The 26925-nt window shown below is 45.3% G+C and overlaps 1 protein-coding gene across 1 annotated transcript; it reads left to right on the top strand.

Moving 5' to 3' along the window:
* Window positions 1-1299: 1299 nt before the first annotated feature.
* Window positions 1300-25845, top strand: LOC115109652 (zinc finger C3H1 domain-containing protein-like). Its single transcript, XM_029634846.2, is given in 36 exon segments — window positions 1300-2021; window positions 2403-2861; window positions 3026-3210; window positions 4686-5106; window positions 5319-5542; window positions 6150-6276; window positions 6475-6566; window positions 6640-6819; window positions 7118-7279; window positions 8277-8423; window positions 8598-8713; window positions 9324-9467; window positions 9555-9729; window positions 10657-10794; window positions 11054-11221; window positions 11224-11688; window positions 11869-11978; window positions 12116-12247; window positions 12372-12493; window positions 12686-12787; window positions 12905-13033; window positions 13263-13443; window positions 15148-15334; window positions 16753-16944; window positions 17150-17387; window positions 17645-17750; window positions 20432-20630; window positions 21604-21698; window positions 21852-21959; window positions 22204-22308; window positions 22636-22801; window positions 22976-23076; window positions 23342-23443; window positions 23654-23693; window positions 24570-24632; window positions 24777-25845. Coding segments are annotated over 36 exon segments (6354 nt in total). The 5' UTR covers window positions 1300-1486; the 3' UTR covers window positions 24915-25845.
* Window positions 25846-26925: the final 1080 nt, after the last annotated feature.

Genomic DNA, 26925 nt, shown 5'->3' on the forward strand with positions numbered 1-26925 from the left:
TAAAAAAATAAATAAATAAATGCTGATACCATTAAAGAAGCATCAGGGAGGTTTTTTTTGTTTTTGTTTTGGTTGGTGCCTTTGGGTCCGTCGCCCGACTTTAGCTGGCTCGTCAGGTCTTCTTGCCTCGGTGGGCTCGGCAGGAGCCCACCCCACATCATGCTTCAGACGGCCATCAGGCTGCCATGCCTCAGCCGGTTCGTCGGGCTCCCATGCCTCAGCAGGATCGTCAGGCTGTCATGCCTCAGCCGACTCGCCAGGTTCACACGCCTCTGCCGGTTTGTCTGGCTTCTATGCCCCAGCCGGCTTGTCCAGCGCCCATGCCTCGGCCGGCGCGTCAGGCTCGCCCAGGTGGGATGCCGGGTGACACCCCTAGAGGGGAGGGGTACTGTCATGCCTGTCTCCCCAGCCGAACAGTTCGTAAATATGTTATGACGACATTGTGACGTTTTTGCGGCTGTTCGGGCACACCATTTTTTCTCAAGGCAAGCTGAAGTCAATTTTGAGACACAGTAGACAGTATACACCTCCTCAAACTAGGCTGAATTAATCTAAGATACCTCAAGAAATCTTTTATTAATTTCACATCTAAGTACAGTAAGATGTTTGGTTCAGTAAAATCAGTCGTCTCTCGTTGAATGACAACAAAGACTTTATTGAAGAATCCATACTGTTGACCAATCACCGAAGAAGGGGCATATTTCGGCTTGCCTCCAGAAAAGATATAGCGTGCTTGAACAGCCAAAGAAACCCTAACGGAGGTCCAAAACGAACAAAAACATCACAAAATGTTGTCATAATATATGCACAAACTCGTCCAAACTGTTTCTTCAGGGAAGCATACATACTGCCTGCTGCAGGGCTCTCTCAACACACACACACCCCCTCCCAAGGCCAACCACTCCCTCAGCAACAGCCTGCCTCACTGCCTGATAGTAAGCAGCAGCAGTTCACAGTGAAATATATATAAGAGAAATGCCATGGGGCCATGGCATGAGTGGTGGTGTCCCATCCTGAAGTAGGACTAAATAGATTTAAATACTGGAGTATTGTATATATATTATTACTAATATTGTTATTAAAACAAAACAAAAAAGTGAGTGTTTTGCTAGATGGTAGGGTATTTGTTTGATTTATTTACTCTTTCAAGCATAGTAGTAGGTGGCGGTAGGTGGCGGTAATGCAACATTTATTGGATGCCAACCGCGGTTAAACCTCATCGAAGAAGAAGAAGTCCGCATACGTGCCTTTGGAGCTCCACCCAAGCGAGGCATTTGACGTGTTGCATAGCGTCACAAATTAACATCGGCCCCCCCCTCAACTTCTGCGGTGGAACTTCCCCAGGCTTCAAGCAGAAGAAGGGAGCGAAATAGCGTAGTTAGCGTTATATTCTTTAACGTTGGCGTAACAACACAATAATACATCCAACATATGTTGTACGTTTAAGTACTAGTCTAACTAAGGTAATACCTCATTACTCTACAAAATGGATTCAAAGTCAAGCAATCGGACGGACGAAGGGGAGCTGGAAGACGGGGAGATCTGCGATGATGACACTGACGAAAAGGTGCTTATACAGCAGGATACAATGAGGCCTAGTAGTACGAACAACAACTCATCACGAAATACACGGAAATCGAAACCATCGGCGCGAAGTTTACCACCTCTTATGGGTAACCAGCCTACAGATTTTCGACTCTTAATGCCATACAACCGCGGACCTCATTCGCACAGTCCCTTCCCCCCGAACCACAGACCGCAAAGCGGACCCGATCGGCCGCCGCCACTGGGGCCTCACTGTGACCAGAGCCCACGTTCCAGCTTCTGGGAACGAAGTCACACAGCCCTGGGTCGATTTAGGCACCGGTGGAAACCAGAAGATGACGTTCGCGGGGATTGGGGACGAGGAGGCTGGGGAGACGGATGTGGTGGAGGGAGAGAGACTGGTTGGGTTCCCCCCGGCCGTTATGGGCCCGGAGAGAATCACAGTAACAAGAAAGAATCTCCCTCGAGAAACAAACGTATCCTTTGGCATTCATCTCATGGCATCTGTATGATTGTAAAGTGTGTGATGCCATGTTGCTGAAGGTAAAAGCCTAACAAATGTAACCACACATAACATATTCTCTGTTTGGCTGTTGTAATAGCCTTGATTGTAGTTACCATATCGCCTCTAGCTAACAATATATCTGCCATTTTGTAACAGTTGATTTTACACAATATTCTCCTCCCTGCCATCAAAGCTCAATTGATTGGTAGCATTTTGAGTTAAAAAAAAAACATTTTGTGTTGTTAACCTGGAAATGGATTTTGGATCTAAATACATGTTGCTATTAGTGTCAGTCTTTGTGTGTCGTAATCAAACTCATGAGTTGTGCATTTCCTTCACTTCATGAATTCAGAGAAGGTAATGATGGGGAGGAATCAGGTAAGAAACAAGCAGATGATGCACCACAACGCTGCCAAAACCGAGAATGGTGTCAACGAGAGCTTTGAGGATCTGCTCACCAAGTACAAACAGATTCAGCTGGAGCTGGAATGTATTAGAAAAGAAGAGAACATGGTTCTGAAGCCCGAAGAAGACCTCCCGGCTCTGAACGAGCCTGAGGTTTCTGCCAGTAATCCCCAGACCGAGCCGTTACCCGACACTAACAGTATTCCCAATGACAGCGCTGCGGAGGAGAAGAAGGTATTTCAGGCGTTCAACCTCAAACCTCTACGACAGAAACTCCTCACTCCGGCAGAAATTGATGCGCTCAAAGCGAAAACGGAAAAGAAAGATCCAGAGAAAGAGGACGGTGACACGGAGAGCAAAAGAGGTCCAGTTGAACCAGTTGCTACCCCTTTTCCTATTCCCAAAGGTGTGTACCAAAGCCACGCTGCAACACAAGTCTGCAGCGATGGCGACAGTGGTGGTAACAAACTAAGGAAACATTGTGAAACAGACTTGACCATAATTAATGATGTATTATTTTTCTCAGCCACAATGTTAAGACCCTGTTTGTCTTGTCTACTGACTATTTAGGAGAAGAGGCGAAAGATGGGTTGAAGAAAGAGGCGAACAAGACAGGGGAGAAGGACACGACAGCCTGTGTGTGCTGCCGCAGCAAATCTGAGGACCCGGAGGAAGAGGGGGAGACGAAGTATTCGAAAGTCGGTTGTGTGTGCTGCAGCGAATCATCAGAGGACTCCACTCCATCCCCTGTCAAGGTTGGCATCTGTTAAAATTAGGGCCGTCAAAGTTAAACGTGTCACGCGTTATTAGCATGCTATCGGCGCACATTTCTACACCTCACATAACCATTTTAAGCGTGCGTGTTTCCGCACGGGCCTTTTTTTTTAGGCCCGAACACCACACGAAACACATCTACAGGCGATGCTTGGGCCTTTACGCCGCTGAAGACCATGTGCCTCTAGCCCAAATCACGTAAAGTTATGCCCAGTATTACCAGAGCTATGTTGTTGTTTTTTCTGCCTCTGTTTGTTTGCGAATGTCGCAGGCCGTTTTTTTAAACTACCTGTGAACATTGTTTAGCTAGTTAGTCATGTTACCTAGCTAGCGACCTGATAACTTTGACCACTGGTTAGTCTATGCACACATTTGGATGGCACAGGAAAAATTGAAAAGGAATAGGCTACTCAGAGATTCTTCAAGAGTGGGGTGTGTGGGAGTATGTGAGAGAGTGTGTGGGAGGGTGGGAGAGTGTAGGCCTATGTGTGTAAAGCTATCTGAACACTACAGATGGTTACAGTGTTTTCATAACATTGTTGGACAAGATTTTAAGCTCTTTGTATCTGTAGAGACAGTTTTTCTCCCTATAGTCCCACTCATTTAGTATGCCTGAAGCTTTTGTACGTGGTATTTTATTAGGATCCCTATTCGCTGTTGAAAAGCAGCAGCTGCTCTTCCTGGGGTCAACACACAACAAATTACAAATGACATAATACAGAACATTAATAGACAAGAACACCTCAAGGACAGAGCTACATATCTAGGTCGAACAGGGGAGAAGGGTTGGGCCGTGAGGTGTTGCTTTATGGGTTTAAAAAAAACAAAAAACAGGTTTGCTCTTTATTTGAGCAATATGAGCTGGAACGGTGTGCCATGCAATACTGTCTCTATGTAATACGGTACGCTTTCTTGAATTTGTTCTGGATTTGGGGACTGTGTGTGTTGTGAGCAAGTGTTAAACTTTAACATTGATAAGAGGGAGTAGGACTACATAAACGTTGTGAGCATTAGCAGCTAGCTGCATATTACGGTGAGTTTTGTGTTTATGGTGAAAGTGCTATTCAAACATTCTGATGTAGCTCATTTTGTGTTTCCATCCCTTACAATCAAAACATAGTATGTCTAACTCAACATGCTGATTCTTAAATGGAAAGATCTTTCTTTAGGGCAAACTGAGCAAATTCTAAAGTTGTGATTTTTTTGTTGTTGTCATTAACTCAATTCACTATTTTAATGGTTTGGCAGCCCTAGTTAAAATGGTTTATGTCAAGGCATTAGGCATCTAGTTTAAAGTGGTTTAGTCACAAATGTTGACTTGAGATGTGGAAATGTCCATTGACACAATGCACACTTGCGAACGTTGAGTTGTATTGTTGTCTAGTTAGGATCCAGGTCATCTGGCCCTTAGGCCATTCCAATTTAAAATCCCATTATAATTACCTCCCCCCTGCAGCCTAAAGTGAAGGGGAGCAATGAAGACGAGGAGCTGTCTGAGCTGCAGCTGCGTCTCTTGGCCTTGCAGTCAGCCAGCAGGAAGTGGCACCAGAAAGAACAGCAGGTAATGAATGCGAGCAAGGAGAAGATCACCAACGCCAAGCCTTCCCAGGAGAAGATCCCCAACGCCAAGCCTTCCCAGGAGAAGATCCCCAACGCCAAGCCTTCCCAGGAGAAGACATCCAGCTTTACATCCAGTGCACCCAACCCAGCTGAAAGAGGCAGAGTCACCACCAGGTCTGCCTCCTCTGCTGCCTCGGAGAAGGCCAAAGCTCTGGCCAACAAGCCCCAGGAGAAGGCCAAGGCTGGGGCTAAGTCTCCAGTGGAGAAGAGCAAAGCTCCGGTCAAGGGCTATCCAGGGAGGAAGATGGTCAGCCCAGGTGAGTAGGGCCTTTCTGCTTAGTCAGATACAAACTGTCCTCAATGTTGGCACCAAACGTTCCATGAAACTGACATTCTAGTCTTGGAACATTTGGTACCAACATGGAGTTCATTAGATTTCTAAAGCTCAAACTTGAGTTTACAAAACTGCTTATGTATTGCTTAGGCTTTTCCCCCAAAAATGTCCCCCCTTTTGATTCCTGTACCCCAGGCTCGGTGGCCAAGCAGGCGTTCCGGAAGCAGCAGTTGAGGACCTGGAAGCTCCAACAGCAGAGAGACCAGGACGAGCTGCGGAGACAGGAAGAGGAGGAACGCCGCAGGAGAGAGGAAGAGATCCGCAAGATCCGGGATCTGTCCAATCAGGACGAGCAGTACAACCGCTTCATGAAGCTGGTCGGGGGCTCCAAGCCACCACTGGCGCGCAATCCGAGCAAGGTAAGAGGGAGAGAGCGAGAGTTCCTGTCCAGAAACCCATCCTAGACCCTAGCCCAGGGGCGTCGAACTCACTTTGACCCACGGGCTGCATTCGGTCTTCAACGAGGTCCGGAGGGCCGCACTTAAAGTGTATTATATTTCCTTGCTGTCAAAATATAAATCCTCTATCCATCGCTTTGAATTGTTTTATGTTTCCTGGCTATCTAGCTTTGGTTTTGATGACTGTTAGCAATCAGGACAGAGTAAAGAGACTAAATGTTGGTTCATTATCATTTTTACCGTTTCGATTTGGTTTTTAGTCATTTTAATGTTTAAAAATGTTTATTTTATTTTTTACTCAAACCACTTGCAGTCCAGAATGCCCTCGCCCCTACTCCCTAGGCACATCAAGTAGCTTCGAAAGGATTGGATATGAGTATGTAATATGGAGGTGGCTCTACCTTGCCATCACCATATTGCTTATAGCTATCCAATCGTTACAGATCTACAAAAAGTGGTTATGAGGCAGGGGCCAGAGATGGGGATCTGTGTCAGAAATGTTCACTTTCCCAGATAAGAGAGAGACTGAGAAAATGTTGAAGTTAAAATGTCTATTTGTCCCTCTCAGTCCAGAGACAGCGACCACACTAGGAAGTCTTCTGGTAAACAGGGATTGGACACCTCAGGGAACCTTTACCAGTATGACAACTACGACGAGGTTGCCATGGATACTGACAGTGAGACCAATTCTCCGGGTGAGCAATCAGCTCACCTGCGAATGCACTCACAGCACGTTTCAACCTTTCTGAAGGTGTTATATAGAACCCATCCTACATCGTGGATAGATTGTATGTTGGGACATGGTCATCAATCCATGCCGCTTTTGTGATGTTTGACAGTCTTATTTCTGTCAGAAACTGATTGGCTAAAATTCTGTTCTTGTCTCTTTCCAGCGTCTTCTCCAGTACATGATCCATTCGAGGTCCAAGGATGTTTCACTCACATGCCCATGCCTTTCCCCATGGACTCCCCTCAATACAGAATTGTACGTTCCACTCTAAACTCTAAACCATGCTGCTCTTACAAGTGAAACTCAACAGCTTCCTCTTTCTTTCCAGGATTTGGGTCAGCCGCGTTTCCTGTCCGTCATTCCGTCCGCGCCCCCTCCACCCTTACCCCCAATGCCCCCACCCCCGGATGAGCTAGAGCCGCCCCCCAAGCCGCCGTTCGCTGACGAGGAAGAGGAGGAGGAGATGCTGCTCAGAGAGACCTGCCTCATGTCCATGGCCAACAAGAAGGTGGTACTTCCTGCGGTACAACACTAGATGGCGCCACAGGAGCGTAAAGTGACATGCCCGTGTTATCTGTGTTGTTTTAGGAGTAGGTCATACTCTACAAAGAGAATTCAGTTCAACAGAAGGATGCATATTTTTCTCTCTTGTTAATTGACAGGTGTTGAACAATGCTAATTTATCTCGTTACCCTGCTATATGAGATGGGCAACTCAATCATTATATTTTCCAATACTACAGCAAATAATTGTCTTTGAACAGTGGGCTTGGTGAGTGGCTTTAACAATGTCTTCCTCCCCCTTAGGAGATTACACTTGACAGCGGCCCCCCCTCTCCCTCCCCCCTGGTCAGTCTGGTTCAGCCGGTGCCCATGAGCAACCGGAGTGTGGTCAGCCTCAACACAGCACCCCAACCACGAAACAAGAAGTTCAGCCGGGGGCATCACCACCCCAGGCTCCCACTGGTGGTAAGGATAATAACACAATGGAGATAATATACTACAGGCTAAAACATAGTTGTTACTAAATTAACCAGTTAACATGTTCATCTCAACTTTATAGTCATTTTTAGTTCCTGTTGGCTTTCCAACCAAACCTAAACATTTGAAGGAAATCCAGCGTTGGGTCAGTAACAGAAAGGTCGCCGGTTCGACTCCCCGAGGTGACTAGGTGAAAATTCTGTTGATGTGCCTTTGAGCAAGGCACTTAACCCTAATCGCTCCTGTAAGTCTCTCTGAATAATAGCGTCTGCTGAATGACTAAAATGTACATTTCTTAAAACCCACAATGCCCTGAACGGTGACACTTTCAACCACAATATTCCGGATGGCATTCATCCAGTTCACCTACATTTATAAACACAGCCATGGAAGTATGTTGAAGCAACAAGTCAGTAGATTCGCAAATGAGTTTCTTCTCTGATCATCTTGCACGTGCTGAAAATATTCATATTTTTGTTCATGTGCCATATTTTTGTTCAAGAACTACATATTCTGCTTTTTTTTTTTTGCAGCTAAGTTGTGTAAAACAGGACTTTGGAAGCCACAGGTATCTTTGTCCTCAGTAACGCCATGTGATGTTTTCTAAGACTAATGGCTTAGAACTCGCGCTGTTGACTGCTATAGGAAACACTCTTGGGTCCCTTCAGCAGGACATGTCTTCCCAATGACGCCCGTCCTCACTTGTGTTCCCAGAGCCTGTGAACAATAAGTTGAACAATAAGCTGAACAGTAAGCTCATCTTCGACTGCATCCCAGGGCTCGTATTCACTGAGCGTCAAGAGTAGGACGGCTGACATAGGATCAGTTTTGCATTTCAGATCGCAATGAATAAGACGAGGGGGATCTGATCGGAAATTGACACTCCCGCTTTGCGATGAATCGATTTGGAGCCGTGAAGTCCGCGCCCGTTCCTCACGATGACCCATTTTTTAAATTCATACTTGTTATTGTTCCCCCCCCCCAGCTCCCGCGGCACAAGGCGGTGGTAGTCCAGCTCAACGGTTCAGACGACAGTGACTCGGACATGGAGACCTGCGGCAGCTCTACACGGACACAGTTTGTCTTTGGAGGCCTGGAGTTCATGATTAAGGAGGCCCGCAGGTCTGCAGAGGTACGTGTGTGTGGCCCAACAGTTTAGCCTCCGTGACCTCCGCCCAATGTATATGTGAATGGCAGAATTCTAATTTGAGATGCTTGATAAGTGCTAATTGTATATGATCTGAGAGGGACGGGAAGTTGATGCTTTTTTTTTTTCTTCTCTCGCTCTCTCTCTCTGAACGTCTAGGCAGCAAAAGCCAAACCGACGTCAGGGTCTGAGGAGAACGAACCAGTCAGAACTCCGGAGGCTCTATCCGATGCCAAGAAGGCTGAGTATCGTCTGCTGAAAGGAGAAATAGCCAGGTATGGTTTTCCCAGAAGATGGCCTTACATAGTGACATTGCGCCTGGGTTGAAAAACTATCGATGGATACAACCATTCATTAACACGCCTAGCTATATTAAAGGCACCGAGGTGAGGAAGGATATTCCTTTAGAATGCGAATGGTGGCACGCTATGGACTACAAATGGTCCTTTCATTCATTATACCCGTGGTCTTGGAATTCCTTCCCGAGCCAACCTAAAACACGACCTGGTGTCTCTGGAGGAGTTCAAAGGACAAATAGATGAACAGGTTGTTGCGACGTGTCGTTGCCACTAGTTTGCGTTGCCTTACGTAAGGAAGCATGTTTTACTTCACACACATTCCTGCACACACACACACACACCCGCTGTTTGTTTGCTGTTGTATTTGTGCTGTTGCCAGCGTCTTCTGTCTGTGTTGTCTGTTTTTTTTTATCTTAGTATGTATTTATTTATTTATCCTGGCCCTCGTCTTCACAGGAGGCCTTTTGCCAGGCCGTCATTGTGAATAAGAATTTGTTCTTAATTGACTAGCCTGGTTCAAATCGAGGTTAAAATGAAAAACACTGACAAAAATTGTCTCACTGTTTTATTTGTTTTCTGACTGCAGTAGGGAGAAACAGAAGGTTCTGATGGACCACAGTCCCCGAGCTGTGTCCTCTCCTGCAGGCTCCGATCCCGATGTGGACTTTGCTGCCAAGGCAGCGGCCAAGCTACAGCTGACCGAGGCAGAGACCAATCTGACCAAACACAGGTGAGGCCCCCCAAAACACATTGGTATTTTCAGTAGTTGTCTCACATTAGGAAATTACTCTGACTTATGGCTTCTCCCTCCTCCCAGAAACCTGCTCCTGAAGGACGACGGCGTCCTGAGGCAGCTCTTGCAGCAGGAGCAGAAGAAGAAGGAGGCGTTGAAGGCAGCTGAGGCCAAGGTGGCCAAGCTCAAAGAACAGCTCCTGGCCTCGGAGAAGATCGTCAGCGCCAACAAGACCCTCCTCAACAGGCTCCAGGAACAGGTGTGTCAGGGAGAAACCCAGGGGAAGTGAAACTGAAAGGGAATGAAGTTTGAAGTAAACTCCTAGCTGAGAGCAATGAGTCGGATGGCTGAAGGTTTTAGTCAGTGGAAGGTGAACAGTGGAGTAGGAATGGTTTCTACTGGGAATGTTGGGAAGATGCCAAGCTACAAAGGAATGTCTCTGAAGGATACGGCGCATTTCATTCAATTCTCCTTTGCGTGTATATAGCAGGTGTGGTCATGCCTTCTCCTTGGCGGGCTACTGGGTGTGCTGTCTTTCACTCTCAACACCTGATTAAGGTTCTGATGCGTTATCATACTGGTTGTGTTATGTTTTAGCTCTCATCTGTCATTTACACGGAGTTGACCAAACATTGGGAACACCTTCCTAATATTGAGTTGCACCCCCCATTTTGCCCTCAGAACAGTCTTAATTCGTTGTGGCGTGGACTCTACAAGGTGTCTAAAGCGTTCCACAGGGATGCTGGCCCATGTTGACTCCAATGCTTCCAACAGTTGTGTCAAGTTGGCAGGATGTCCTTTGGGGTGGTGGACCATTCTTGATACACACGGGAAACTGTTGAGTGTGGAAAAACCCAGCAGCGTTGCAGTTCTTGACGCACTTGAACCGGTGCGTGTCAAGAACCGGTGTGTCTCACCTACCGTACCCCGTTCAAAGGCACTTAAATATCTTGCCCATTCACCCTCTGAATGGCACACACACACACAATCCGTGTCTCAATTGTGTCAAGGCTTTCAAAATCCTTCTCATCTACACTGATTTGAAGTGGATTTTAACAAGTGACGTCAATAAGGGATCATAGCTTTCACCTGGATTCAACTGGTCAGTCTGTCACGGAATGAGCAGGTGCTCTTAATGTTTTGTTTCCACCCTTTAACGTCTGTCGCGTATGTTCCCGCCCTATAGGTTCATCGTGTTCAGCTCCGCGTGTCAGTGAAGAAGAGCCACAGCTTGAAGCTGCAGAAAGAGATGGTCCAAGCCCAGGCCGCCGCAGGCAGAGAGCCAGGGGTTCAGAAACGACACACGGACGTCAGCCACCCCTCGGTGAGCATCACAACGTACCCACCCACACCGGAGCCCTTACTGGTTGTTTAATAAATCATAGAAATGTGTTCAAGGCCTTGTCCAGTGGGGCACAACATCGTGAATTGCTTTGAAGTGGAAAATGTGTGTTGTTGGACTTGTAACACCATCTCTGTTTCAAAAGTCTTCTCCCATTTTTCCTTTCAACTGCACACGACCCATCCATAAGTTTAAGCCCGTGTTCTCTAAACGGTCTCTCTGCCCTGACTCCATTCTACAGCCTGTGAAGCGTCTGCGGGTGGAAGTCTCTGTCGCCCCCCGCGGGACTGAGCGACACTTCGCCGACCTCCTGGCCCAGAAGCAGCGTCTGCAGCTGCTCGAGTCGGAGTACGCCCTAAAGATCCAGAAGCTGAAGGAGGCCCAGGCCCTCCACAACCGAGGAGCCGTCCCGAACCCCCGCCACCCCAGGCCACCTCCACCCCAATCCCCAGGGCTCGCCAGCCCAGTGCCCCTCCCACCAGCCCCTTCCCTTTGCCCCAGCCATCCCTACATGACCTCACGCAGGATAAACTCACCCTGGTCAGCAGTGAGGATATCACTGAGACTGAAGACGGTGACATGGAACCCGCCACTGCAGCGGTGCCCTCCGCCTCCATCCAGAGTGTTCGCAGGCGCTCTTTCAGAGAGACGGGCGCCTTCACCAAGCCTAAACTGGAGCCCGGTGGGACTGGACTGGTCAAGGATTGTCCAGCCAAGTCAGCCAAGGTGAAGGCCCCTGGGCCTGGGGAGCTGTTCTTAGGGCTGGAGGTGGAGGCCCTGCAGACGATGGACAAGCAGCAGGCCAACCTAGGAGAGCTGCTGCTCGGGGAACTACAGGCGCTAGGTGGCACTGTAGAGAAACCTCCAGCTGGGAAGGTAAAGCATAATATCACAGGAACCTACTCGCACTGAATTCAAATGACCTTTTGTTGTGATTTTAAATGCTACTTAGTTTTTTACTGTACAGTTTCTGGACTTGCATACAACACACACGTCCTGTCCAGAACTGTGTTCCATTCATTCTCCGTGGTAAGACTGACATGTTTTAATGTTCAGGTGATAGAGGTGGATGTGGACATAATGGCTGCCCAGTCAAGCCGTGCTGAGCTGAAGCCTGTCCCGTTCGGACAATATCGCAGCCCTCTCCTGGTCTTCAAGTCATACAGGTAGGTGGCTACTTCACTGCTAGGTTGTCTTCCAATTAATTACACATTACTAGTGGTAGTGCTAAGAATGACCGCATCCTGCTTTCAATAAGAACCTCTCGCCTTTTCCTCTTCTTGTTTTTTTCGCCTTTCTTCAGGTTCAGTCCGTACTTTCGGACCAAGGAGAAGTTATCACTCAGCTCTGTGTCTTACAGCAACGTTGTAGTGCCCAAAAAGTGTTTCTGTCGCTTCGACCTCACAGGCACATGCAATGACGATGACTGCAAGTGGTAAGTCGGTCTTCTGAGTGTGTGTGTAAACATGCATGTGAGTGTATTCATTTCTGTTTCATTGTAATCACCCCGCCTCATTTGGGTGATCTGATGTTGGGGGTTTTTCTTGGTCTGTTTCTAGGCAGCATATGAGAAATTGCACTTTCGGTGGAAACCAGCTTTTCCATGATATCCTGTCGTACAACCTGGCCTTGATTGGCTGCTCGGAGAGCAGTACTACTGATGACATCAGTGTTGCCACAGGTAACCGAACCACACTGCATCTGGCAATATTAAAATGCCATTGTGTTTAGAATTTAAGGATTTGGCGATTATAAATAATGAAAGTTATAAAAATAAAAAAATCTTGAAGCTCTTACTCTGTGATAAATACATGTTTGAGGCTTTCACTGACAAGGGTAGTTGTGCCAATGTTGCTTGTGTCCCTATTTTCAGAAAAGTATTTAAAAAAGCTCTTTGGGACAAACAAGGATCGCATGGGAATGGACCAGAAGGCCGTCCTACTATTGAGCAAAGTAAATGAAAGCAAAAGACATGGTGAGTTATCCTTCCTTTTGTTTCATCTCCTCTTCACTCAACAATATCTTGTGAGTTTAAGGAACCTTCTCCACCATAGAAGCATTCTGACTCTAGTCTAACTCGTGTTGTGTCTAGTCCCTCCCTTCACCACGTGTAAGGATCTCCGGAGGTGGAGGCCTCAGCCCGCCCGCCAGGCCAGCCCAAGCGCTGGGGACGACAGCGGGGACGAGTGTGCAGACGCCAACCCTGGTCCGGTCAAATACGGTGAGTCTCGGTCATTAGGTTCATCTCCCAACAACAAACCACAACAGACGAGCAGAATTACAACTGATCTGAAGCGCAGTGTAAATGGTGGAGGCGGCACGAACACAGCAATTGCTCCGCTTCAATTGCGCAGAACACAACCGTTTCAGTTTTTCTCCCGGAGAGTTTTAACCTTTATCCTTTTGCTGTTTGTCGTTTTATTTTTTAAAACATTTTATCCTTGTCATAGACGGTTTTTCCAAGAGGAGTTTGTCTGCTGCCATGGATGTGTGTGTGACCCCAGACGACAAGCGTTACTTCATTAGTGAGACTGACGACATATCTAACCTGGAGACCAGTGTCCTGGAGAGCCCCCGCGATGCACAGCTGTGGATCAAACTGGCCTTCAAATACCTCAGCCAGAAAGAGACGTAAGTGAACCCTCTCGTGTGTCTGTGTATGTATGTACCCTCGACTCAAGTCATACTCAAATCTGGATCTGGTGTGTTAAATAGTTGTTGTTTTCTTGGGTGATGAATGTGTATCGGATTAGATATGTATTATACAGTACCAGTCCAAATGTTTGGACGCACCTACTCATTCAAGTGTTTTTCTTTATTTTTTACTGTGTTCTACATTGTAGAATAATAGTGAAGATGTAAAATAAAAACGATGAAATAACACATGTAATCATGTAGTAACCAAAAAGTGTTAAACGTATCAAAATATATTTTATATTTAAGATTCTTCATATTAGCCTTGACAGCTTTTCACACGCTTGGCATTCTCTCAACCAGCTTCATGAGGTAGTCACCTGCAATGGATTTCAATTAACAGGTCTGCCTTGTTAAAAGTTAATTTGTGGAATTTCTTTACTTAATGCATTTGACCCAATAAATTGTGTTGTGACAAGGGAGGGTTGGTATACAGAAAATACCCCTATTTGGTAAAAGACCAAGTCCATATTATGGCAAGAACAGCTCAAATAAGCAAAGAGAAACGGCAGTCCACCATTACTTTAAGACATGAAGGTCAGTCAATCCGGAACATTTCAAGTACTTTGTAAGTTTCTTCAAGTGCAGTTGCAAAAACCATCAAGCGCTATGATGAAACTGGTTCATGAGGACCGCCACAGGAAAGGAAGATCCGGAGTCACTTCTGCTGCAGAGGATAAGTTCATTAGTTATCATATCAGCCTCAGAAATTGCAGCCCAAATAAACAGACACATCTCAACATCAACTGTTCATAGGATACTGCATGAACCAGGCCTTCATGTTTAAATTGCTGCAAAAAAAACACTACTAAAGGACACTAATAAGAAGAGACTTGCTTGGGCCAAGAAACCGAAGCAATGGACATTAGACTGATGGAAATCTGTGCTTTGGTCAGAGTCCAAACTTGAGATTTTTGGTTCCAACCGCTGTCTTTTTGTGAAACGCAGAGTAGGTGAACCGACGTTTTCAACATGTGTGGTTCCCACCGTGAAGCATGGAGGAGGTGGTGTGGGGGTGCTTTGCTGGTGACACTGTCAGTGAGTTTATTTGGAAATCAAGGCACACTTAACCAGCATGGCTACCACAACATTCTTCAGCGATACTCCATCCCATCTGGTTTGCACTTAGTGGGACTATAATTTGTTTTTAACAGGACAATGACCCAACACAACTTCAAGCTGTGTAAGGGCTATTTGACCAAGGAGGAGAGTGATGGAGTGCTGCATCAGATGACCTGGCCTCCACAATCACCCGACCTCAACCCAATTGAGATGGTTGTGGATTATTTGGATCCCCCGGTGAAGGAAAAGCAGCCAACAAGTGCTCAGCATATGTGGGAACTCCTTCAAGACTGTTGGAAAAGCATTCCAGGTGACGCTGGTTGAGAGAATGCCAAGCGTGTGAAAAGCTGTAATCGAGGCAAAGGGTGGCTACTTTTAAACTATCTCAAATGTCAAATATATTTAGATTTCTTTTAACACTTTTTTTTGGTTACTACATGATTCCATGTGTGTTATTTCCTAGTTTTCAGTAAAGAAACCCTTGAATGAGTAGGTGTGTCCGAACTTTTGGCTGGTACTGTATGTTTTGTAATGTAACGTGATATGATATAAGTATTGTATTATGTTGCTTCCCTGTAGCTCCGTGGCGGAGTGCCTGGATGCTGCGTTGAACACGCTGTCTCGTGCCCTGGAGGACAACCGGGACAACCCCGAGATTTGGTGCCACTACCTGTCTCTGTTCTCCCGCCGGGGGACGAGGGACGAGGTGCAGGAGATGTGTGAGATGGCTGTTGAGCACGCCCCCGACTACCAAGTCTGGTGGAGTGTAAGTCCTCAGTCGATCTTCAAGGCATTCCTTGTCGATCACTAAGCATTTCTGTAGAAAAGCCAACGATAAAAGCATGAAGGCGGTAGGTGCACTTGATTCAGAAGCTCTGCGCACCGGGTAGGCAAAGTGTTGGCATTTTGAACCATCTAATTTGTCTGAAAAGTCCAACTCCGACTACCCGGCAGACCTGGAGGTCTGTGGCTCAATCGAGTGCGCCTACTGCGCTGGCCAATCAGATGGTTCAAATCGATGCACCTACCTACAGCTTCCACAACCCCGGCCACAGCAAAGTTTAACACTAGTCTACGTGAGATTTCATTACTTTTAGAACCATGACCAGAGACGGTCAAAGAATACAACAAAGGGCTGCTGTTTAAAAACAAGATGTACCTTTTTCTTTATTTAATTAGGCAAGTCCGTTAAGAACAAGTTCTTATTTTACAATGACGACCTAACCCGGACAGTGCTGGGCCAATTCTGAGCCGCCCTGTGGGACTCCCGATCACGGCCCAGTTGTGATACAGCCGGGGATCAAACCAGGTTCTGTAATGAACCCTCTAGCACTGAGATGCAGCGCTTTAGACCACTGCACCACTCTGGAGCAATGAGCGAGTTCATGTGTACATTTTTTCAGTCGTCAGCACTGTTTTTAGTCAACACTATTACATAACGTGCTTCTAACGACTTCCACTGCAGCTGCAATGAATGAGTAGCCAAGTGTATCGATAGTCCAGCATTTACATTTTTAAAAATCATTCTTAGCAGCTCGTCATCTATTTTAATATTGAGGAGTAGGCCTATTTCACTTTCTCTGGTCATAGGAACAACATGAATTTGTGCACGAGACAGATGCAGTGCGACTCGAGTTTCGCCATCAGGTGGAAGACGGGTCCCCTCTTTGGTCGGTTTCACCGGAGGAAAGAGCAGGGACCGTGACAGAGCGGGACCCTCTGCCGTTGTCCCTCCCTCCGCTGAGACTAATGCCGTGTTCAAAACAACTGGAGAACTTGGAACATCTCTGATGTCTGTGCGTTCCAAACAACTGGGAACTCTGAAAATAATGAGATTCCGACTGGGGAAAAATGGTTTTGAATGGTCATCCAACTCGGGCATGTTTCTAGAGCTTAGAACTTTCCAACCTGAAGATCACTGATGTCAGGATTTGACCTTGTTTTTTTTCCCAGAGTTCCCAGTTGTCTTGAAAGCACCATGACCATCATATCCAGTAAAATAAAAATGTCAATTTACGCTCCGCTGTGCTTCGCAAGTGCTACACCAACTGATCTATTTAGTTATCAAAGCTTGAGTTGTGAAATATAAACTGGTCTGAGATTAATAATATTGGCAGGCCAGGCATGTAGCCAATATGCTGTTATAGTGGATTAGGCCTAAACTACCCCCCCCCCCCTCCACAGTACCTAACCATGGAGAGCTCGTTTGAGGGGAAGGACTATGTGTGTGGTCGTCTGCTGCAGTACCTACTAGACTGTTCTTGGACTAGTGGTTTCTCTGAGAGGCTCTCCTTCCAGTTGCTGGAGTCTCTACTCTACAGGGTCCAACTCAGCGTGTTCACCGGCCGGCTACAGAATGCCCTGGCCATCCTACAGGTAAGCAGCTGCGAAGAAATAACCCGAGAGCCCCAACAATCTAGCTGCACACATCAATTCCAAGTTGTATGGCATCTTTTTTTCCCACCATCAGGCCAAACCTATTTAATACCTCTTGGATTAGCTACTGCTGCACAAAATGCTCAAAATGCACAAGATGCTCAAGGACAAACAATCACCTCTCTGGCGTCCCTGTTCATTCCAGAATGCCTTGAAGTCGGTCACTGAGCAGTGCATTGCTGACCACCTGACCGCGAGTGACCGCTGCCTAGTCTGGCTGTCCTTCATCCACCTGACAGAGTTTGACCGCCTGCCGGCCAGCTTGTATGACCCGGCCAACTCCAACCCTTCCCGGGTGGTAAGCACAGAGTCCTTCGCCCTCCCCTGGAGAAAGCCGCTCGACGTCCGCACCGAGCCTGACACACTTATCGCTGTGTTCGAAGGTGAGTCACGGTTCAACGACTCGCATGGAAACTGTCTCCTACTTAGCTTTTTCACCCAGTCTATAAATGGTTACTTTGTCCACCGTTACTCATGGTAAATGTAGTTTGCTCGCAAGCATAAAAATGTTACGCTTCCAGTTCGACTATTTCCCACTCAGTTACTTATTACATTTTTCTACAATTACTGCCACATTGATGTAAAATGTTGTTTACAGCTGAGAGGGGCATTGATTTCATTCTTGTTTTTTCAACGCTAGATGCAGTACGTCAGTGCACAGACCAGACTCTGCCTCCTAGTGAGAGAACTCTGGCCTGTCTGCCTCTATACACAAACCTCATCGCCTGCTACAGCCTGCTGGGAAAGTAAGCTCAACATTAACATTTTGCTAGCTGGGGGGGGGGGGTGGCCCCCAATAAAATCTGTCTTGTGTGTAGTGCTGGGCGGTATACCATATTTTACTATATACAGGTATTGATGCACAGACCGGTTTGGGTTTATACCTTACCTTCTATAATGGTATTTCAGTGTTTGGTATGATAAATGTGATACGCAACTTCCGACACGTGTAATGGTTTTGTTTTTACATACTGAGCAAAAATATAAACGCGACAATTTCAACGAGTTACAGTTCATATAAGGATGTCAGTTATATCAGTCAATTGAAATAAAGGAACTAGCCCCTAATCTATGGATTCCACATGACTGGGCAGGGACGCAGCGATGGGTGTGTCTGGGAGGGCACAGGCCCACCCACTGGGGATCCAGGCCCAGCCAATCAGAATGAGTTACTCGTCCGTTTCATCAGCTATCTGTTTGGCTAGGTCCTGGGCTGCCTTTATGGTAGCGAAATGAACGTTAAATTGTCTGGTAGACATTCCTGCCATCAGCATGCCAATTGCACGCTCCCTCGAAACTTCCGACATCTGTTGCATTGTGACAAAACTGCACATTTTAGAGTGGCCTTTTGTCCCCAGCACAAGGTGCACCTGTGTAATGATTGTGCCGTTTAATCGGGCTTCTTGATATGCCACACCTGTCAGGTGGATTATCTTGGCAAAGGAGAAATGCTTACTAAAAGGGATTTATATACATTTGTGCACAAAAGGAGAGGAATAAGCTTTTTGTGCGTATTGAACATTTCTGGGACCTTTTTATTCCAGCTCATGAAACATGGGACCAACACTTCACATGTGTCGTTATATTTTTGTTCAGTGTAGTGTATGCGTTTGCTACTTGGGTTGTCTCTCTCCTTCTGCATGCCACTTCCCCGTGTCAGTCAAGAAGAGTAGAATTGCTCGAGCACTTGGTTTAAGTTGAAAAGTAGAAAACGATCAGAATGGAGAGAGCCCCATTTTGAAATCACTTACTTTGTCATCTAGTGTACATTATATGTGGACACCTGCTCATCGAACATCTTATTCCAAAACCATGGGAATTAATATGGAGTTGGTCCCCACTTTGCTGCTATAACAACCTCTACTCTTCTGGGAAGGCTTTCCACTAGATGTTGGAACATTGCTGTGGGGACTTAATTCCATTCAGTCACGAGAATTAGTGAGGTCAGGCACTGATGTTAGTCGATTTAAGCCTGACTTTCAGTAGGGTTTTTCTTTTAATTTTACTATTTTCTACGCCATCACTCTCCTTGGTCAAATAGCCCTCACACCACCTGGAGGTGTGTTGGATCATTGTCCTGTTGAAACACAAATGATAGTCCCACTAAGCGCAAACCAGATGGGGTGGCGTGTCGCTGCAGAATGCTGTGGTAGCCATACTGGTTACGTGTGCCTTGAATTCTAAATACATAGGCAACAGTGTCACCAGCAAAGTACCCCCACACCATCACACCACATGCAGAAATAATCTGTTCACCTATTCTGCGTCTCACAAAGACACGGCGGTTGGATCCAAAAATCCCAAATTTGGACTCAACAGACCAAAAGGACAGATTGCCACCGATCTAATGTCCATTGCTTGTGTTTCTTGGCCTAAGCAAGTCTCTTCTTTTTATTGGTGTCCTTTAGTAGTGGTTTCTTTTCAGCAATTTGACCATGAAGGCCTGATTTCATGCAGTATACTATGAACAGTTGATGTTGATGTGTCTAACTCTGAAGCATTTATTTGGGCTGCAATTTCTGAGCCTGGTAACTCTAATGAACTTAACCTCTGCAGCATAGGTCATTCTAGGTCTTCCTTTCCTGTGGTGGTCCTCATGAGAGCCAGTTTCATAGCACTTGATGGTTTTTGCAACTGCACTTGAAGAAACTTTCAAAGTTCTTAATTTTCCTGAATGACTGACCTTCATGTCTTAATGTAATGATGGACTGTTGTTTTTTCTTTGCTTATTTGAGCTGTTCTTGCCATAATATAAACTTAGTCCTATTTGGTAAAACACCATCTTCTGTATACCACCCATACCTTGTCACAACAACTGATTGGCTCAAACGCATAAGAGCAAAAAATTCCACAGATTAACTTTTACCAAGGCACACCTGTTTATTTGAAATGCATTCCAGGTGACTACGTCATAAAGCTGGTTGAGAGAATGCCAAGAGTGTGCAAAGCTGTCAAGGCAAATGGGTGGCTACTTTGAAGAATCCCAAATATATAAAATATATTTTGATTTGTTGAGCACTTTTTTTTGTTTGTTGGTTACTACATGATTCCATATGTGTTATTTCATAGTTTTAATGTCTTCACTATTATTCTACAATGTAGAAAATAGTAAAAATAAAGAAAAACACTTGAATGACTAGGTCTCCAAACCTTCGACTGGTACTGTAGATAGTGTTTGCCACCCTAGGTTCATTAACTACTCATAAATATTTAACTTTTATTAAAAAAACATAAAATATTGTCAAATAAGTTATTAAAATATCATGACATTTTGGTCTTATCGCCCAGCCTTACTTTTGTGTTTGGACAAGAAAGGTCTTAATGTGTGTGCGTGCGTATGTGGTTTGGTGGCTGTGTGTGTGTCATTAAACGTTCTACTAATATCTACTTGCTAGTCTTAACTTAAAACTGACTTGCACCCCCGTAGGTACGATGCGGGCCTGGAGCTGTGTGAGTCCCTGTTGGCGCTGTGCCCGCAGTCATGTGTCCTGTTAGATGCACTGTCAGGGCTCTACGTGGGGAAGGGGGACTGTGAGCAGGGTGTCTGCGTGTGGCTACGGGCTCTGTCCCAGTGTCCACGCAATGCAGAGGTCTTCTACCACACCTGCAAGTTCTTTATGGCACAGGTCAGTCTGTCTGTTTTGTGGGTTGGGTGGCACTCCTGGTCATTTCAAATGTTATATATCCCTTTAGAGTCAATTAAGAAGGGCATTATCAATTTACATGTAGTGACATCATTTTTGTGTTTTTTTGCACTAAGATTCTTCATGACCTAGCTAACCTACAGTGCCTTCAGAAAGTATTCATACCCCTTGACTTATTCCATATTTTGTTACAGCCCGAATTCAAAATGGATTAAATATAACGCATTCTTACCCATCTATACACAGTAGCCCATATTGACAAAGTGAAAACATGTTTTTAGGAAATCTTGCAAATGTATTTAAATTTCAATACAGAAATATCTCATTTACATACATTTTCACACCCCCGAGTCAATACATGTTAGAATCAACTTTGGCAGCAATTACAGAGTCTTTCTGGGTAAGTCTCTAAAAGCTTTTCACACCTGGATTGTACAATATTTGCACATTTTTGTTCTTTTTAAAATTCTTCAAGCTCTGTCAAGTTGGTTGAACATTTCTAGACAGCCAATTTCAAGTCTTGCCATAGATTTTCCAGACAGTTTAAGTCAAAATTAACAAGGCCATTCAGGAACATTCAATTGCGTCTTGGTAAGCAACTCAAGTATATTTTCGGCCTTTATTATTATTATTATTATTATTATTATTATTGCACACAGTGAGTCCATGCAACTTATTATGTGGCTGGTTAAGCATTTTCTTCTTCTCCTGAATTTGTTTAGCCTTGTCAATGAAGGGGTTGAATACTTGAATCAAGACATTTCAGCTTTTCATTTTGAATTCATTTGTAAAAATGTCTAAACATAATTCCACTTTGACATTATGGGTATTGTGTGTAGGCTAGTGGCAAAATCTCAATTGAATCCATTTTAAATCCAGGCTGTTACACAATAAAATGTGGAAACAGTCAAGGGTGTGAATACTTTCTGAAGGCCCTGTATGTGTCTCTGAACAGGAGAAGTCAAGTTGCATCACTCCTCTGTTCCGGGAGTTTGTCCTGTCTTTCTGTGATGGGGAGAGAAGTGAACAGAAACCTGTGGATGTGCTACGGTAGGAAATTTCCTCCCAGAACTTAAGCAGGAATGAGTGTCTTAACTTACAAAGTCTTTTTTACATTTTTAAACGCAAGTTGCTTCCTTTTTTGTATAGGGGGTATATGGTTAAATGCATTAATTCATTGAACAATCTCAATTTCTTTTCAAGGTCCATCCTTGGTATTCCAACAGAGGACATCCTAAGAGGCCCAGTTATCAAAAAGCAACTTCAAGAGCAGCTTAGTCACCAAAAGCCTTACCTGAACCTCGTCCACTGGTAAGTATTGTGCTGTGATAAGCCGGGCTGACACATAAGCCCAGTTCTTAGTCATATATGGCAGTTCAATGCACCATCGTTAACTTTTACCGGTAACAGTTTATAATAAGGTTACCTTTTCATAAAGGTTTTTAGAATTGGGTTATTCATTCATTCATCAATACAATAAAACATGACAGTTGGACTTCCTGATAAGTCATTTCATACAGTCCGAGACGGTGTTTTCTGGTGTCTTGTCTTGCAGTCTGTGGCAGTGGGTGCACGGTAGTGTTGGGGAGGCGATGGATGCTTTCGAAAGAGCCCTGGGAGCCGTAATGCAGCTAAATGTCCTTCAAAAGCTATGGATGGAGTGAGTCAAGTCTTACAATGTCTTACAGCAACTCCTCCCATGGGATGAAGGGGCCACATCTGATGAGAGTCGAGCCAGATCTAATGCTCCTTTTATAGCGATGATAAACAGACACATACAATAAAAGGGTTCTCAATTGGGAGCACAGGCTTTCATCGGGATGACTTTGCATCCAATCAGAAGGCCTTACCAACTAACCAACCACAGCGTGGTTGGCGGCTTTCCTCCACTCAGCTTCTGACAGGGGCTGCCTTAGCATTAGCAAACGTCCAGGTGGGGGTGGGCCCAGAGACCTAACCTAACTAACCTTTTTACTGTTCTCTCCAGTTATCTCCTTTTTACCAGCAGTAAGGTAGCTGGGAGCCCCTCCAACGGCAGAGAGCTCCGGATGTTATCAGACCTGGTCCAGCGTTGCCTAGTAACTGTCCCTTCCAGGCTGGAGGTTCCGTTCAGCTCGGCCCAGTACTGGAGCTGCTTCAGATTTCACAACAAGGTAATGGAACCGCGACTGGACTTGTCTTTACTCTGACGAGTGATCAGATGAGCCCCAGTGACAACAAAAACATCCAAAGAGCCAGTGTTGATCAGAAAGGGTCTATGAAGTTGAATCCTTTTGTTAGCATTTGTGGTATTTGAAATGTGCAATTGCAAACTTCTCCACACTCAGGTTATGTTCCACTACTTGCGCTGTCTGCCCCAGTCCCAGCACCCCCATATCCTGGAGAGACTAAAGTACACCATGCCCACCAACGCTGAACTGGCCCTGAGGTACCCAAAGCACCCGACACCACCTCACGACACTACCGGCCTAAACCTGTTGTAAAACTAGTCATTTTGACATGGACAGAGGGTGATAGAAGTTGGAACTGTTTTAGAGCCTTGTTATTGTTGTTTAATCTCTGTTAGTTACTGGTTGTGGAATCTATTATTATCTAGGTTAGTGTTATAACTGCGGCTCCGGTCTTATTTTGTTGTCTAGGCTGTACTCTCCAGACGATTAGGTTAGATTTTTGTTGCTGTTGTTGTTGTATAGGTTGCTGCATCAAGAGTGGCAGGATGGAAATATAGAACATCTGAAATTCCAGGCCAGAATGTTGAGCAGTAGCATTCCAAACTATCTGGCCAACTGGAAAATGTAAGTCCAAACTTTCTCCTGCGCTGCAAATTATTTATTATAAGGTGACTCTCTTTCTAGATGGTTTCTCACTGTTCTGATGCCCTTTTCAAATGCCCTTTTTCACATACAAAATGCCGCTTCTGTCCTGCTTCAATCGCAGCTTTGAAAAGCCGCTGCACTTGAATTGCGGGAATAGCTGACAGGCTCTTGTGCTGTGTTTCTCGGCAGAGCGATCGCTGTGGAGAGGGAACTCAAGGAGCGCTCCGAGGTGAGTTAGGGGGGGGGGGGGTAGGGTTGGGTGGGCAGGGTGCAATGAGCGAAGTGGGTAGGGGCAGTGAAACAAGGAAAAGACTAGTTGGGCAAAAATAGAAGCGCGAAAGATTGGTCAAGGCTCTATGCTGACCTTTTTTTAAAGGAGCACTAAAGTTGAGAAATTTAGGAGCACACAAATGTAGGACCACAATGAAAAACATTTGATGTTACAAGCTGTTTTCTTTGTAGTAATGGTGCAAGGCATGATGGTCATGAATCTGCACTCAGTGTATTTTCCATGGGCTGCGGTACAGTGAAATAATCATTGCAACAACTGGTGCTCGTCGCACAGCAAAATATTTTGGTGCATACGCGAGTAAAATGGATTCACTGTAGAGCCCTGCGGTAAAGGAGTGGATGGGTGAAGGTTAAAGTTTAGGGAGAGGGATAAGACACGGAGGGAGATGAGACAGTAAGTTAGCAGGGGGTGGTTTGGATGTACAGTATATCATGTATGTTGCTCTGTTAACATGTTGATGACTCTGCTGCTGTCCCAACCTCTTGTCAGTGTTTCGCTTTGCATATTTACCTTGACCCAGCTGTCCCATAATCTTCCCTTCATTTTGTTGTAATCTATTTCTTCCCTACAGGCTATTGTCAGTGTTCGCCACAATGTAATGTATGACAGTTAAAAGGCTTACAACTGACGTTGGGGACAAAATGGAATGTTTGGATTTTGTTGCTCGGTAACAGTTTGGTCTATTAGAGACAAACTAAACTAGTTGCTAAAACCACTGACCTCATTCCGCGCCCCTTCTCCTGTTTTGTCCTTGTCCTCCGCTAAACTGACATGTGGATCCTGCGTTTGGTATTTTGTTTTGTTTTTTTGTAGGTCCGGCTTCTTTATCAGCAAGCCCTGCAAAAGCTTCCACTGTGTGCCACCCTATGGAAAGATGTAATTTCCCTCTCAGTTACTATCTCTCTGAAACACACACACACTTCTCAACAAAAAAAGTTAGTTTTTTGTTCCACCTGGGAGATAATGCACGCATGTTCACCTACCCCCCCCCCCCCTACCCCCTCCTCTCTCCCTTTCCAGCGCCTGCTGTTTGAAGCTGCGGAGGGAGGTAAAACTGATAAACTGAGGAAACTTGTTGACAAATGTCAAGAGGTGGGAGTGAGTCTAAGTGAGCCCCTAAATTTAGTCTGGAGCAAAATGGAGGGAGAGGATCACTGAGGATAACCACCCCCACCCCCTCAAAAAAAAAAAAAAAAAAAGTTAAGTCTAAGTCCAATCAGACCAGACCACTGCCTAGGTTAGCCAGAGAGAGGGGGCAGACTCTAGAGGCAGACACTCCCGCAGTAGGACTGTCTCCAGCCGGGAGACGTCTGTGGGCAGGACGGTTGCTCGCTCATCACCGAAGCCAATGAACTCCCTCCCTCCCTGTCCAAACTCTGGGCCACGCACTCAGGGTTATATCACCTTACATCATGTACGTAAGTATAGACCTGCTAATTAAGTGACACGTCTTTGTTTTTCCCTTTTTAATTTACATGTTCCTTTTTTTTCTCATGTCACTTAATTTAATTTTTGACCTTTTACCTTTACGTACGGGGTTGAAGACTTTTGACTGACTATGGCATCCTAACTGGGATGTTGATGTGCGTCTGTCTTGAGTGTTTTTAAAGGAGGTTTTCCCCAAATAGTGACGCTCGCTGCTGCCTTCTACAGTATGTAACTTTTTGTTCCAGTGTCTCCCAAGGGAAGAGATCAAATTACCTGTTTATTTCACTATTTGTTTTAAGAAGTGATAAAAAAAAACACATTAACAATCGCATGAAAATTAAAGGGCTGGCCATGGTGACGTCAAAATGGCTGCCTGCAAAAGTATTTATTTGGCCCCTCATCATTGTCCCATGTATTTTTGAGACTGCTGAATGCTGTGATATCCTCTCTGCCAGACAGTCGATCAGCGGGGAAGACCCTTTAAACACATCACCAGGCGAGGATAGTCAAACATCTAGTTTAAATGTTCTCATGTGCAATTTTGTTTTTGTCAAAAATATATTACAATGATTAGACTATTTGAGAGGAGCCAAGGATGAGTGTTTCAACCGTTTTTGTATGTTGAATTTGAATGTTTATATTAAATTATTATCTAATGAAATTATGTCCTGTCTTTTATTTACTATGTCAACTTTTATTGGGTTTGGTCAGAGGTAGCTTGTCAAGTGGGGTGAAAACAGTTGATGTTTACATACACTTAGTTTGGAGTCATTAAAACTCGTTTTTCAACCACTCTACACATTTTTTGTTAAGAAACTATAGTTTTGGCAAGTCGGTTAAGACATCTACTTTGTGCATGACACAAGTAATTTTTCCAACAAGATTATTTCACTTATAATTCACTGAATCACAGTTCAAGTGGGTCAGAAGTTTACATACACTAAGTTGACTGTGCCTTTAAACAGCTTGGAAAATTCCAGAATATGATGTCATGGCTTTAGAAGCTTCTGATATGCTAATTGACATCATTTGAGTGAATTGGAGGTGTACCTGTGGATGTATTTCAAGGCGAAAGAAAAGCACAGCTATTTAGGCGATGTGCTGGCTAGTGGAGCAGAACACTTAAAATAAAGGAGCTCAGATGCAAAAATATTTATGTCCAATGTTTCGACAGAAGCTGTCTTCATCAGGGTACAATGACAAACACTGTGGGATGACTCATTTATATAGTGAAAAGACCGGTGTCTGTAATCATGGCCAGGTGTGGCCTGATATCATTGGTTAAATCTCATTAAAATAGCATACAAAAAACAAATGGAGAATGTCGAGCAGGGGATCATTCTGCACCACGGAGAGTACATCCATGCTCTACGACAACTGCCGTCAACAGGAAGACACTGGACTCCGAGAAGAAGACAGACAGGAAGTCAAAGACCCTGCAACCTGGTCCACCCTCACACCACGCACCATAATCAGAAAGGTGGTCAAAAGTAATGGCGTCCAGTACAGCCTGGGCGGTGCTAGAGAGGCCAGTGAGGTCGACCCATGCCAGGACAGCCAGTAAGTGCTGGGTAGAGGAGTAGTGGGTCGCTGAGGATGGGAGACTAAGACCAATGAGTTACAGGCAAAGGAGAGGATGACGATGATACACACACCTAGTCGTACCGGGCAGCTCCCAAAAAAGGCTTTGACATGGCGGGAAGGGACCTGGGGACAAACAGAAATGTTGGTCAACAACCAG

The sequence above is a fragment of the Oncorhynchus nerka genome, linkage group LG25, assembly GCF_034236695.1.
Source record: "Oncorhynchus nerka isolate Pitt River linkage group LG25, Oner_Uvic_2.0, whole genome shotgun sequence".
Lineage (NCBI taxonomy): Eukaryota > Metazoa > Chordata > Actinopteri > Salmoniformes > Salmonidae > Oncorhynchus > Oncorhynchus nerka.